Consider the following 15,441-nt stretch of genomic DNA (forward strand, 5'->3'; position numbering starts at 1 on the left):
CACATGGCTAATGAAATAGACCGGGAGCTGGATGCCATCTCTTTCAGCAAGGAGAACAGCACTGAGGACATGGTCTGAGACGGCTAGGTACATGTATAACGTCTCTTTGGGCAGAGGGCTAACAAGCCTTGGCAAAGAGTGCAAGTGTTCTTTCAGCTTTTGAAAGGCCGCCTCAGCATCATCCCCCATTCAAATCTAGTCTTCTTCTTGATTGCTTGGAAGAAGTAAAGGCATTTGTCACCCGGCCGGCTGAGGAACCTCTCTAATGCCGCCAGGCAGCCGGTTAGTCTCTGTACTTGTTTAAAAATGCGGGGTGACTTCATGTCAATAACCGCCTGTATCTTCTCAGGGTTAGCCTCTATCCCTCTTTGATCAATCAAGAATTCGAGAAACTTCCCAGACTCAACATCAAAGACACATTTCTTAGGATTTAACATAACCTTATGCCGCCTGAGGGTGGTGAAGGTTTCTCAGAGATCAGCAAGGTGATCTATCTGTTGCTTGGATTTGAATATCATGTCATCAATGTACGCCTCCACATTCCTCCCAATTTGATTAATGAAGACTGTATTAATCATCCGTTGGAATGTAGCCGACGCATTCTTCAAGCCAAACGACATCACAGTATAACATAATAACTTCTGATCAGTGACGAAGGCTGTCTTCTCTTGATCTTTTTTCCACAGGGGTATCTGATGGAAGCCGGAATAGGCATGCATAAAACTCATCAAGGCGTGCCCGGCTGTGGAGTCGACCAGACTGTCGATTTTTGGGAGCGGATAGCTGTCCTTTGGACATGCCTTGTTGAGGTATGTGTAGTCACACACACATAGGCTAGGTACCATTCGCCACCCAGGCGGGGAAATTACATGGCCGAATGAACCCAGCATCCAGCAGCTTTTTAACTTTGGCAGCTACCACCTGACTTCTTTCCTCGCCGTGATTTCTTTTCTTTTGCCGGATGAGCTTCTTTTTTGGATCCACGGCGAGTTTGTGGACAGCGAGATTCGGGTTGACGCCTGGCATCTCTTCCACTTCAAAGGCAAAAATGTCTTTGAATTCTTTCAGCAATAGGTGCAAATCTGCACCCATCTTAGCATAAGCAGTCGTTCCAACCTTGACACTACGCTCTGGACGACTGTCATCCAGAGGTATATCAACATGTTCACCAACTGGCTGGGGACGGAGCGCATCTGACCCTCCACCGGTCAGTGATTGCTATTTTTTCTCTTTCTTCACCTCCACCACCTGGTGAGCCTTTCTTTTCTTTCCGGCTGCTGGTGGGGGTGGGCTGGCGTCCTTGACATTTTCAAGGTCTATTGGTTCATGTCCTTGGCCGTATGAGGCCACCGTTAACTTGACCGAGCCGTCTTCTGATCCTCTTTCAAGGAACCAACAGAACCGTCATTCTTCTCATACTTGATCAGCATGAGGGAGGGAATAATTATCGCCTTAGCCTCATTGAGGGTTGGTCGGCCTAAAATAATGTTATAGCCGGTCAACTCCTCAACTACCAAGAATTTGACGACCTGGTGTCGTCCTTCTCCTTTCTCTCCCAGTCGGATGGGTAGATCAATCCTACCGACTGGGTACACCATCCCCCCTCCAAAGCCAACCAGGGGGTGGTTTACCGGGTGCATGCTGATGGGCTTATACTTCAGCTTTTGCAAGCACCTCTAGCTGATGATGTCCGACGAGATGCCAGTGTTAATAAGGATCCGCCCAACCAGCTGATTGGCGACCTTACATTCAATGACGGCCGGGTCGTCATGCGGGCGGCGGGCGCTGCCCCTATCCTTCTTAGTGATCAAAAAATTTGGGAAGGTGGAGCTGGCTGACGCCTGCTCATCATTGTCATTGTCATTGTCCATCTTTCGAAGATGGCTCTTGGTTCCCCGGATGGCAGGGACACCGCATGAGAACCCGCTTGCTATAGTGTAGACCGTCTCTTTGTCAGTTTCTGAGCTACTAGCAGGCTGGGGTGTCTTAGTGGACTGCCCCGGGTTCTTCTTATTAGTCCCTTTGGACTTAGAAATGTAGGACTTTAATATCCCTTTGTGAGCCAGACGGTCCAACGCCCTCTGAAGGCTGAAGCAGTCATTGGTGTCATGGCCAACTTCCTCATGGTATTTGCATAATTTATTATTGTTCCTTGATTGAATGGAACTTTTCATGAGATTCGGCTTCTCTAGAGACAGCCGGTCCTTGATCTACTTGAGGATGGAGTTGCATTCCTTGTTAAACTCGTACTTGGGGACGTACGATTTAAATTCCTTCTTTTTCTTCTAGGACGGCTGGTCAGAGTCACTCACCGCTGAGACTTGTTTTCTCTTCTTGCTCTCATATTTTTTCTTTGCTGGCTGAGCAGGCCGACTGTCTTTTTGTCTATCAGACTTGTTGGAGTCCGACTGAATACCATGCGAGCAGAGGTCAGTTGCTTGAATATAGCTTTCCGCCTCCCTCAGGGCCGCCTGTAGGGTAAATGCCCCTTTTCTGACAAGGTCGAACTTAAAGGTCGACCCGTCTCTCAGACCCTTAAAGAAGTGTGTAAAGGCTACTTCGTCAACCAATTCCTAAATCTGAATTCTGGTCAGATTTAACCGCCTGACGTAAGAGTGTAATCCTTCTCTCTCTCCCTGCTTAATGGTGCTCAAGTCAAGACTTGTTTTCTTCGCAGGGATGTTCATTGAGAAGTTGGAAGCAAACAAGAAGGCAAGCTTCTTGAAACTATCGATGGACCCGGCTGGCAGGTTGCCAAACCATTGTTGGGCAATGCCCTTCAATGTAGCCGGGAAACATCGACACCAAGTGGCATCGGCCAACTCCTGTAAATACATGAGGTTGGTATAAGCCATGAGGTGATCTTCCGGGTTGGAGGTACCATCATAAGTACCTACCGACACATTTTTAACCTTGGCCGGCTGTGCCGCCTCAGTTATTTCTCGGGTTAACGTAAAAGGTTATTCACCCAAGCGGAGCAGACGAAGCTGCCATTCTAGTGACTAGACATTGTTGTATGCAGCCTGACCTCCGAAGAGGGCCGACTGCACGAAATGAGGAGAATACGGGTCGTAGACCATAGGCGGTATGTACGGTGCATTCCCAATCATCTGAGGGCTAGAATGGACGGTATTACCGCTTGTATGGCTCTCATGCAAGGATTGTACATTCCCTGCAAATGTATTCTTAAAGTTGTATGTAAAACTTGAAGTGGAAGCTGACTCAGACAACTGTTGATTCATCTTGCGAGTGATGATCTCCCGGGCATCAAGAGTTGTTTTTTGTTTCCCACCGGCTGTTCACTCCGGCGGGTATTGTTGGTATTCCTCTTGGGTAGAAGAATTTTGGACCAGTCAAGGGTCCCGACTGCCTTCTTCTATAGATGTGGAGTTGGCTGTCTGTCTCTAACTGGCTTCTTCTTTTCTAGAGGAGTCTTCCTTGCCGATGACCCTTACTTGGGCCAGCCCGACTCTTGGTGATCAGATTCTTGATTTCACCCTTGAAACTAGTCATGAATTTCATGAGTTCGTCTCGAGCGACTGGAGCAGATCCACCGGCCATATGAGTTTCCCCTTCCGGCTGACCAGGAGGTCGACTTATACCCGCCTGTCTTGCACCCCGCTCCAGAGTGTCCTTGGGCCGGATGCGTTTGGTTATCAAAGAGCCATCATTGGCTATATAGGTTTCAACTTGAGGATCATCGTCCTCTTGGTCAGTAAAGACCTTCGGCTGGTCTACCGGACGCTCAGAAGGTGGTACAGACTCTTGAACCATCCTTGAGGTACTCTCCCCACAGACGACGCCAAATGTTTTGGGTGTTTTTGTCCCTCGGGAGAGTTACGTCACAAAGATTGGTCCGATTCGAGTTGCACCTGCAAAACAACGGAGACTCCGGTTGTAGGAGCTCCGCCTCCGACAATCAAGTTAGTAACTTGAAAGAGAATAAAGAGTGCGGAAATTTAGGTGGGTATCTGCTTGGATTCCAAGCTCAGGTGTTTCTCTGATGTGAGAGAAAGTAGGTGTAATAAATGATTGATTGTGTCCCCAAAATGGGGAAATATCTCCCTATTTATAGGGTCGTCGGAGGGTGTGCCCCTATCTAGGTCACTTGACCTATATTTTAGTGGGTTGAGCCGTTTTACGGTGCTTCTTGGGAATTGGGCCCTTGAAGGCCGCAATTTCAGAAGATATTTGAAGGGCACACGTGTCCGATGGCTACTGGGCCACTTGGACCAGCCTGAGTTTGACACGTGGCCTTATCTTATTGGTCCACATGTCTAGGGTATTTTTACCCTAAACAACATCTACAAAGAGGTTTGAATATAATAAATACATGACAATTGAATCAAATAAAAACATCCTTTCAGTAGAGCTACGATCGTTGTTGCAAATTGTACAATTTTCATACCCTTCATATCGCTGTGATTTACAGCCTTCTTCGACGAGGGGGTCTATCAATCTGTTATTGTTGTGAAAAAGATTTTTGTTTGATTCATCTGATTGAATTGTAATCGAAGGATTAACCTCTTTCTCGAACCCGCACAAATCTTTACCAATGAAACAACTTATACCATACTAGACACAAAAAAACAAAAACAAAACTAGAACAAAGCCCACCAAAGGGGTAACATAAAGAAACTAAAGGGAAGGGTCTTGTTTGAATCATCTTAATGAGTAACTTATTGTTTTATTATTTTTACTAATGTGCAATTAATTAATGGTCAAAGACTTGCATTAGCAATTGCGCACGGTCAAAATGTGAAAAACTTTTGAGAATGGAGGGTGTACTAAATATTTTTAATTGTGTAAACTAATTTTTTATTTATTTTATAAGAATATAGAGGCTAGGAAAATCCATAAGTAGGTTTTTTTTATATATTTTTTAATTTAAAACCCCATAAGTTTAGTTATGATTTCAAAATAAAACTTCTATTTTTTTTGTTAAGGTCTATAAATCATCAAATTTTTTATTTCCTAAATCAATTTGATAGTTTTTAAAACTAAAATATACTAAAGGAGATGCGTTTTAGGTAGTTTATAATTTGTACATCAAATCAATTTCTCTGTCTTATTTCACTTACTAGTTTTGTGCATGTCCTGGTGATGCCCAGATTGTCCTTAACTTTTTAGCTTGAATGTTAAATACGATCATATAACCTCTTTTGATAATCTAAAATATTATTAACTTGACAATTTTACCAAACTTTTTTTTTTTATTTCTAATTAAAACTTATTATTACTTATTTTCTATTTTTTTATCACTACCTCCGTTTTATATTTTTTTGCAACTTTGAGGTATTATTTGTGAGAAATAAAATATTCTAAAGCTGCAAAAAATATGAAACGGAGGTAGTAAAATATATTATAAATGAATCCCATTTTAAAGAATTTTTTCAAACGAATTTTATGATGAAAATAGTAATGAGTTACAAGTATAAAACATCTATTAAAGTTATAATTAATTTTGTATATATATGAAATATTAGAAGTATTTCGATAATAAGACACTATATGACATTTTTATCCTAAAAAAATCTATCCAAAATTCGCACTTAGCATCCTATGTGTCACGACATAAAAAAATTTATTGAAATAAATAAATATTTTATATATGTCCCTTATATGAAATAAATTATAAAAACATAACCATTAATTGCCATTTGTAATGATATTAAGATCTTATTAATTTTGAAGAAGAGTAACAACTTAAGCAAATTATGTATTACGTGTACTCTTTAACCGAGAGTGATTATATTTTGAAGTCCATAATAATAATAATAATAATAATAATAATAATAATAATAATAATAATAATAATAATAATAATAATAATATATAATAATAATAATAATAATAATAATAATAATATATAATAATAATAATAATAATAATAATAATAATAATAATAATAATAATAATAATAATAATAATAATAATAATAATAATAATAATAATAATAGGTTTCTTGTTAAGCCTGGCGATGGTATTCGGCCTATTGCTGTGGGTACCGTTTGGAGGCGGCCGGTTTCAAAGGTTTGGGTTGCTTTAATTGGTCTCCGTCTGGGAAGCTATCTAGGAGGTCTTCAGTTTGGTGTTGGGGTGCCTGCGGGTGGTGAGACTATTCTTCATGCTGTTAATCGTTTGGTTGAGGCGCGTGGTGGTGATGTTGGCCTCTCCATGTTACTGGTGGATTTCCATAATGCCCTTAATTTGGTTGATCGTTCTGCTTTGTTGCGTGAGGTTCATCTCCGTTGTCCAGCTCTCTCGCAATGGGTTGAAATCTGTTACTCTTCTCCAGCCAGGCTTTTTTACGGGGAGCATATCTTATGGTCATGTCAGGGAGTTCAACAGGGTGATCTTCTAGGCCCTTAGCTTTTTGCTTTGGTTCTTCATCCGTTAATGTACCAAATTAGGGATTCTTTTGACTTATGTTTGCAAGCTTGGTATTTAGATGACGGGACTATTATTGGTGTCACCTTGGTGGTGGGAAATGTTTTGGAGTTGATTTTGGCAGAGGGACCTCGTCTCGGACTCTATGTGAACGTTGAGAAAACGGAAATATTCTGGCCCTCGGAGGACCCTCGTAGCTGTCTTATCGGTGTATTTCCTCCGGAATCTGGATATTGATCGTCTGGTGCATGGTGTTAAGTTGTTGGGTAGTCCTGTCAGTGCTGATCCCTCTTTTTGTGGTGAGCTTGTTTAGCAGAGAGTATCGAATTGAAGACTGTTATTCTAATGGATGTTGTTGCTAAACTCGATGATCCTCAATGCGAGTTGTTGCTTCTTCGTGCGTGTACTGGGGTTTTGAAACTCTACTTTGCTATGCGCACTTGTCCTCCTCGTCTTTTTGAAACAGCACAGGTTTCTTTTGACGTGGTCCTTCGGGCTTCTTTGGAGCGCATTATAATAGCTTCGGGGCCTAGTTTTGGTGATTGTCAATGGCGACTTGCCACCTTACCTTTTGCTTATTGTGGTTTTGGTGATTATTCGGCGGGTGATGATCGACATTATGCTTTCCTTGCGTCGCGTCTACAGTCTTCTGGTCTTCAGGCTGCGCTTCTTCGTAATTCTGGTATTGTTGGCTCGAGACCGGCCTTCGATGGTGCTCTTAGTCCTTTTTACAGGACTGTGGAGACTGACCTTATAAGTAACCCTAGTTAGATTGCTGCCCCCAGACTCATGAAAAAGTTAGCAGATATATATTTCACGAAGGTCACTGCATCTGCAAATTCCACTTTCTCCTTAACTCCGCGTCAGGTAGCCTTATGGAAGTCCCAACAGGGGGATCACTCTTCGGCTTGGTTGCGTACGGTCCCGATATCGGGTTTGGGTCAGACTATGACGGTAAGACTTACTGTAGTGTTCTTTGCTACCGGTTGGGTGTTCCTTTGTTCTCCGTTTCAACACTGTGTTCTGCTTGCTCAAGGGTTTTTGATGGGGATATTTATGGGGATCATGCAGTGTCTTATGCTGGGATGGTGGGTATTAAACATCGGCAAAATGTTGTTTGTGACACCCTTGTTGATATTTGTTTTCGGTCTGAGTTATCTGCTCGAAAGGAGGTTAACGTTGGGTTGTCTGGGGGGAACGACGGAGCTCTATGATCGGCAGATGTGTTGCTTTATTCCTGGGATAGAGGTCTTGATATATGTGTTAACTTAACGATTCTTCACCTTTAACACAATAGGGGTTGTGTGACTTTGTTCCTGGTCGTATTCTGTCGGCGGCGGCTCAGCGGAAACGGGATAAGTATGGGGTGCGTTGCAGGGCTATTAGCTATGGTTTTCTTCCTTTCTCCTTTTCTTCGTTGGGGGAATTAAAGAAGGATGTTATTACGTTGCTGAAGCGGATTCAGGCGTTCGCTAAGACACTGGATATTGGTGCTCGTTCAGTTGCTCACATCTTCAGGAGGATCGGGTTCGCTATAGTTAGAGGGGGGGGCAAATTATATCTCGGCTCCCCACCAATTTCTTATAAATTGATTGATTTTGTAGGGGTTTTTTTTTTTTTTTTTTTTTTTTTTTTTTTTTTTTTTTTTTGCAATAATAATAATAATAATAATAATTGGTTTCCAAAAAAAATATTGTAATAATTTAAGGTAAAAAAATAAATAAAAATATGATGTCGGGAATTGATTTAGGCGGGAAAAATTTTAACAACAGCTTGACATGTGTATAATTTTAATAAATGATGATGTTAGCGGTTGTTATTTTAGTATATTTATAGATTTGTTGCCTATATGGCTCGACACTTGGCGAAAAACTAGAAAGCCAAGTGTCGATGTATCGTAACCTGGTTTCGAGATCATCTTTATATATTAGTAATCTGATATAATAGTAAAAAAGACAGATTACTTCGAAACTTCCGAGTAAAATAAACAATGAAATCGATTAAACAATTTATAACTCTATAACTATGAAAGCTAGCAAGATCAACAATTTACAAGAAATTTAATCCAAAATCAACAAAATGTTTAATTATGAAAGATAGATAGATAAAATAAATAAATAAATAAATAAATAAAAAAATAAAAAAAATAAAAATAAAAAAATAAAAAAATTGCCTAATAACTTTTGAACTCTTGTTTAGTTGAGATATTATCAATCCTACCACTAAGCTATACATCATATTTGTTTATGATTGGATCAACAAAAAAAACGAAAAAATTCTCAAAATTATTACGAACTTTCATTGCTTCAATCACTCCACAATAATTAAAACGACACTTGTTTTTTCCAACTTAATACACTTTTGGGGGTATCCGCTAGAATTAGATGATGACTAGCTGGTAACTGCTTTTAGCAAATCAAGTGACACGGTCAATATTTAATTAGCTAGACTTTTATTTATTTATTTATTTATTTTATAATTTAAATAGATAGATTTTCTAAAGTCGTCATACGCCAAAATCACATAAATAGTTTCAAGCTTTACATCAATCATGCATGCATTGTGTGCATATATGACTAGCATTATTTATTTATGTAATGAACATAGAGAAAAAAAAGACGATATCCCATACACGTTATAAGTTTATAAGTAATACACTGATACTCGTAAAAGAAAAGTTATAATATTCGGTACTCCGTCTGTGAACATGATAACGTAACAATGTGGAAATGCATAGTTAGAGACCAATGAATTTGGTAACATATAGACCATTGCCAGAGTCCATGAAAGCTCTGAAATCGATTCACTGCAAAACACTACAAAAATGGAATATCGTATTGTTAGTTTTATTTATAAATTATCGAGTTAAAAGATTAGAGTCAATATCATATACAAAGTACATGCATGTTCGTTTAACCAAAAAATAGAAGAGAGTATTGCAAATCTTACTTGTATAAATAAGCTGCAATGCCCAAAATCACGCATAGCAAGATGATGTCAATGCAAAAGTTTCGACTTGATCTTATCTGATCATACATACAAAAATTTCATATTGTTTGTCAAATTTTAAGTAGATAAATCGACCTAAACAAGCAAATAAATAGATACACCCGGATATATCTAAAAAATTTCAAATATGTACGCAGCTTGTTAAAAAGTAATTTGTACCTGGTGAAGTGTTTGTTTGAGCCTGACATTGTTGTTCTTCAAATCAGTGTTGGCCTTGTCAACCTTAATTAGCATAGAAACAAGAGATAAAACAAGTATTAGTCGATCTACTTGCATGCTAAAGATAACTCGGTCTCATGCTTTAAACCCTTAATATATAGTCAAATGATGCTACGTTTACGTCGTTAAAACTATTAAGTTCTTCCCTAGCTACAAATATTGATGAATGATTAATACTTCAATTCCTCCGTTTCTTTAGTCATGTTAGCCAATGCACTTACGCAATCATTAATATCTTTAATTATCGATAAACAAATATTATGAAAAGTTGATATTTTAAAGTATATAACGTGATGAACCTAACAAGATCCCACATGACTATATTTTTCATTACGTACAAAGCACAAAATATGGTCAAAGGGGGGTGTCTGAATAGTGCTAAAGTCAAAACGTGTCAACTAAATAAAAACGGAGGTAGTATAATAATTACATGATGTATGAAGTTACAATGAATTGAGAAGAAGCTAAGCAATCTAACCTTTGTATTGATTTCATCAACCAAGGGAACTTGTCTATCTAGCTCCTATGAATAAGAAGGAACCAAAACAAAGGGTTAATTAGTATACCATAGAAAACCAAACAATTTTATTTGTCTATTTATCAATGGAAACAATGTATCTCAATTTAATCAACATGATTTCCGAAACAAATTCTATGTTTTGAGCTTAAACACAAGATTTTTGTTACTAATGATTAGAGGCTTAAAGCACTTAATAATTAGCCAATAAAACTTTCTTTTGACCAAGATCTTGTTAAAAAATGCAACATAAAAACAGGCAAAGGCGGAATGGCTAATGTTTTACACACTCGTAATTGGTTAAAATAAGCATATAAGTAGAGAAAGTTGAGATAATTTCTAGTAATCCATATTATAATCAACTAGCCTTCTGGCCCGTGCAATGCACGGGTTATTCATATAAAATTGTATTGAGAGATAAGTGAGGAAATATCAGTAAGTCATTATAGGGTATAATATGTAATCGGAAAAATTGTATTGAGAGATAAGTGAGGAAATATCAGTAAGTCATTATAGGGTATAATATGTAATCGGAAACATGACTAAAGAAATTAAAATTTTGGAACTTTAATCGAAAAAGAGGCTTAAATAGAAGGTGGAAGGGCTAAAATTAAAGAGAGAATAGGAAAAGGTTGAATTAAAGGGGAGAGATGAAGTGTGTATGAAAGATGAAGTATAAGTTTAATGAAAGAATTAAAAAATAAATGGTGTAATAAAAAATTAATAGTGTAAGATGACATGTGACACTATGGTTAGAGAAGTGTAATACGTAATAGAATGGATGGGGACATGTGTCTTTCTTAGTTTCTTGGTTATAGTTTTTAAATATTAAGTATAGATATAGATATAGATACTTGGTACGAAGAATAATCCAACCTTTCGCTGGTTCTCCCAAAATAATCCAACCTTTAGATTAACCTTGAATAATCCTAAGTTCACCTATTATTCTCTCCTAGCAAACCTATTTTACCTACAACCGGCTGAATAAGTCAACATTAGATTTTTTTTATTTTTCATTTCCTTTTTTTTTTCCTCCTATTCTTTCCTCCTTCTTCCTCCTTAGTTCCAAGACCTGACATAGTGACATCAATGGAGGATGGATACCCACCATCCTTTAAACACCAGCACCACCCAACAACCTCCCCCCAGCCACTCCCTAACCCACATACCTGGTTTGCCGCCACCACCACCCAACAACCTCCCCGCAGCCACTCCCTTTCCCCGCCTCCATCACAACCTCCGCCACCACTTACCCCACCACAACCAAACCCAGACCCGAAACCTTTCCTCCACTCCTACCCATACTCGAACCACCAACCCTGTCCCACCCAAAACCCGAAACCCCAACCCAAAACCATTAAACCCTGTCCCACCCAAAACCCGAAACCCCAACCCCACCTACCTAGAAACCAAAACCCTAACCCGCACCATTGTCCTTCTCTTCTCCTTCTTTCTCAATTTAATTTGGGGCTGAATTGGGTTGCGGTCGTACGATGTTGATGTTGTGGGTGATCGGTGATATTGAGGTCGTCGTTTGCAGTTGAATTGTGGGTTGGTACTTGAATTGGTAGTGGATGGATGTTGTGTTGAGTGGTGATGTTGGTGGTGTTGAGGTGGTTGTAGGTGGTGGTACCGTAGTCCGTAGATGGCGGTGAGTGTTTTAGGTGGCTTGGTGATAATGGAGGAAGGGAGAGGAGAGAGAAACGGGCAGGAAGGGGAAAGGAGAAAGAATTTCTTTTTTTTTTTAAATTTTTATTTTCAATTAAAAATATTTTTTTTAAGTAAAAAAAAAAAAATTAATCAATTAAGAAGTGCCACGTGGATGGTAACCGGTTATAAAGGGTAAGGTTACCTGCTAGGGTTACTTGGAGAGAATAATAGGAAAACTGAGGATTATTCAAAGTTAATCGAAAGATTGGATTATTTTGGGAGAATGAGTGAAATGTTGGATTATTGGTTTGAAATTTTCCGATAAAATAATGAGTACATCCCTTAAAATTACTTCTTTTTGGTATCATCTATGAAAGACAACATAAAGTACAAAGTATTAGAAAATGACAGACTAACCTCATTCATATCATGCGCCAGATTCTTCAGAGTCTCAAGTCCTTCAGATATGATATCTAGACCTTCATCCTATTATAGTGATACCAAAATTTGTTCAAGCAAGCTACTATACACAAACCTCAATACTAAATGTAACATGTTTATGGACATGTACTTGCCTGTTTCAACTTCCTCATTTCATACTCTTGCCTAAATTGACTCGATTGCTCGGTTTCTTGGAAAAATCCATCGTTTAAGTGTGAATCTGAAGTTTGCATTGATGTAACCCAAACAATCATTAGAGTTAACCGTAGAATCACTTTTACCCCTTGTATCATCTCTATATAATGCGAACTATCAGTTATATTTATACACAAGCTTTTTCCGTGTCACTTTAATAAGCAACACGTGATTCATATCAATATTATGATGCTTAATTATATTGTTATACAAGGAGTCATACTTGCATGGTATGAAGACTATATATGAACGTACCTCCTTGCATATCAAACTTGATGTTATTAGGATTGCTTGAACTCGCCCATCCATCATTTTTGGCATTGTTTCCTCCATCGGAAATTCCTTGGATTCTTTCTCCTAACGCAATAGCCAAGTCACCTCGAGCAACCATATCGTCTTTTGAGAGTCCTTTTACCTATAACCACAAATTGATCATCTAAAGTCACATAAAATGGAAATCGTATTTTTATTGTTGCAAATATAAGTGTCGATTTGGACGTCTAGATTGAGTTTGGTGAGGTTGAATCTATTTTCAAATTTGAGTCATGCAAAATTATTATGTTCATAAATTCAAAATCTAAATTGTTATTTTTTTATTTTTTTTATTTTTTTTTTTATGTAGGTTGGTTTTAAATCGGATCAATCAAATTAGTTTTTGACACCTCTTGTTGCAAAGCTATCGAGCTGCAATATTCTTCATCTTTTTACTTGGAGAGTTGGATCACTTAAGGAAAAAAAAAAAAACATTTAAAAAGATTTCATTTTGTACTCGCCTACTCGGGTATACTTAGAGTTAATTAGGGGAATCCACATTATTTCCTTATGCTTATGTACACCCTAGCTATTTCTCAAAAAAAAAAAAAATGTACACCCTAGCTAGAAGTCTAGATTGAATATTAAAAAAAGAGACAGAAAATGATGTTGAACATGTCTACAAGTAGAATAGGAACACATTCTTTTATGGCATCATTAATAGTTTAAACAAAGAGAAACATATACACCATATAAACACAAAATTCAAAGCAAAGATCAGAAACTAGTGCAACATTTGATTAATTATGAAGCTAAGTTATACCAAGTAAGATTGAATTGATCACAAAATCATAAAAAGGCAAGTAATACTTGACCTTCTTGTAAGCCAATTTTTGTAACTTGGCAACATCTTCCAATAGCCTGGCTTTGGTCCGTCTTATCTCGGCGTTCATCGCCACCGCCTTGGCTCTATTCGTCTCCATTGCCACCATCTCCGATTTCTGTTCTCCACATTACATTAACATTATTTATTTTGAATATTATCAAAGGTCATCTACATATACATACATTGTATTTTATTCATAAATTCTAAAGGTAAAATTAAAACCACGCAAAAATTGATTAATTTCACGTACATGAATGACTTTCTCGATATCAGACTCAATGGTGTCGTAGAGACGTGCGAAGGCATCATCACCGGTAGCATTGCGCTCCCTTTGCTTATCAACGTCGTATTTTTCATATTTTTTGCAGATTTCATCGACCCGGAAAAGGATTTGAATCACGCTCATTTTATAATTTAGATGATATATACTCACCTTAATTCCTACCAATTAATGTAATTTTATCCTAATTTCTTGAAATTCTAATTGGGAACAGATAAAAGAAGTTGTTGATGATAATGAATGAATCTTTTTTGACACGATGATGATTGATTGAGTCTAATTTCATAAATTGTTAATTTTTTTTAATGGTCTGACCAAAGTGAAAGCAAAGACGTGCATTAATCAGCACTTGAACCGTTAAAAGCGGTTTTAAATTTTTTTAGCATAACTAATTAATTTAACAAATAAATAAATAGAATTGTTATTCAAATTACCAATCTTGATTCCTACCAATTAGTGTGTTCTATTCACATGATTTTTACTTATCTGAACTTATTACCCCTATTAAAACTTATTTTAGTTATAAATTAAAATCGGTAGCGTTGATTAACCTTTATCACAACTTATCTGAACTTATTAACCCTTATTTGAACTTATTAACCCTAAAATAAGTGGAAATAAACTGAATAGAACATGGTCTAATGTTAAGTACAAGTGTGAGTATTGTTTGTTTCACATAAAAAAAGATAGAAAAAAACTTTGTGGATGGAACCTTGTTTTGCCCTCTAATTTGTGGGTTTCTATCTCCTGTTTCTAATAGTAGAGTAGTCTAACCATTGAAGGTCAGGTGTGCCATATTAAACCGTTTCACTTCATTGGCTTAAAAAATCTCATGCATGAAAATAAGAATCAAATAAGGTAGCTACATAAATGGTAATACAAAATTAACTCCTATACACAATAGTAAGAGGCCAAGAGCCTTGAGAAAATGAGAAACACCAGCCTTTAACTTAATTGATTATGGTTAAATTAGTCTACACCACATCCAATTTTCAATGTTTTGGGCTGCCAATTTCAGACCAAGAGATGGCTTTTGCTTCTGCAATCTCTACTGACCGCGAGTGCTTTACTTAAGATTGATCTTTAAGCAGGCTTCATTAGGTGGGCAGCATATCCATGTCTCACATGCAGCAGCACTCCTTTGCTTCTTGGTAAGAATGCAGCAGCGCAATGCCACATCAGTTGGAGGCCTAACCTCAATTCAGGAAGCATGGACGTATAATAACATCATCTAGCTTCACTACTTGTCAAATTAAACCTCAATTGCATATTAGCACTTAACTGATTTCAAATAGGTTTGTACTTTATTTGTTCTCTTCTCTGGCGTTTCAATACTGTACTACATTCACCACCCTTCTATGCAACCCAACACATGTTGGAAGTGTCTCAACTGCAAGCTCTTCATAAGAATTGCAGCAAGACACAGGACACATTAAGAGCATGTTTGGTATGGGCTTTTTATAGGGTTAGTAACGGAATCGGGTTACCGTTTCCGTTAGAAGATGTTTGGTTAAAGAGTTAAGTAATAGAAACCGTTTCCTTCCTCTAACCCATTCCATTACTTTGTTTCCACTGTAAAACTTGGGGAAACAAATCCCGTTT

At 37.9% G+C, this 15,441-nt stretch overlaps 1 protein-coding gene across 1 annotated transcript; it reads right to left on the reverse strand.

The window, feature by feature from the left end:
- Positions 1-9,335: 9,335 nt before the first annotated feature.
- Positions 9,336-14,060, reverse strand: LOC145559552 (syntaxin-72-like). Its single transcript, XM_081620965.1, has 8 exons — positions 13,810-14,060; positions 13,549-13,674; positions 12,677-12,836; positions 12,361-12,446; positions 12,203-12,271; positions 10,097-10,141; positions 9,559-9,621; positions 9,336-9,416 (listed from the first exon to the last, which is right to left on the reverse strand). Exons 1-8 carry the CDS (start codon positions 13,963-13,965, stop codon positions 9,336-9,338), a joined length of 786 nt encoding a protein of 261 aa, XP_081477091.1. The 5' UTR covers positions 13,966-14,060.
- Positions 14,061-15,441: the final 1,381 nt, after the last annotated feature.

This window comes from Chenopodium album, chromosome 9 (assembly GCF_948465745.1).
Source record: "Chenopodium album chromosome 9, dcCheAlbu1.1, whole genome shotgun sequence".
In the NCBI taxonomy this organism is placed as follows: domain Eukaryota; kingdom Viridiplantae; phylum Streptophyta; class Magnoliopsida; order Caryophyllales; family Amaranthaceae; genus Chenopodium; species Chenopodium album.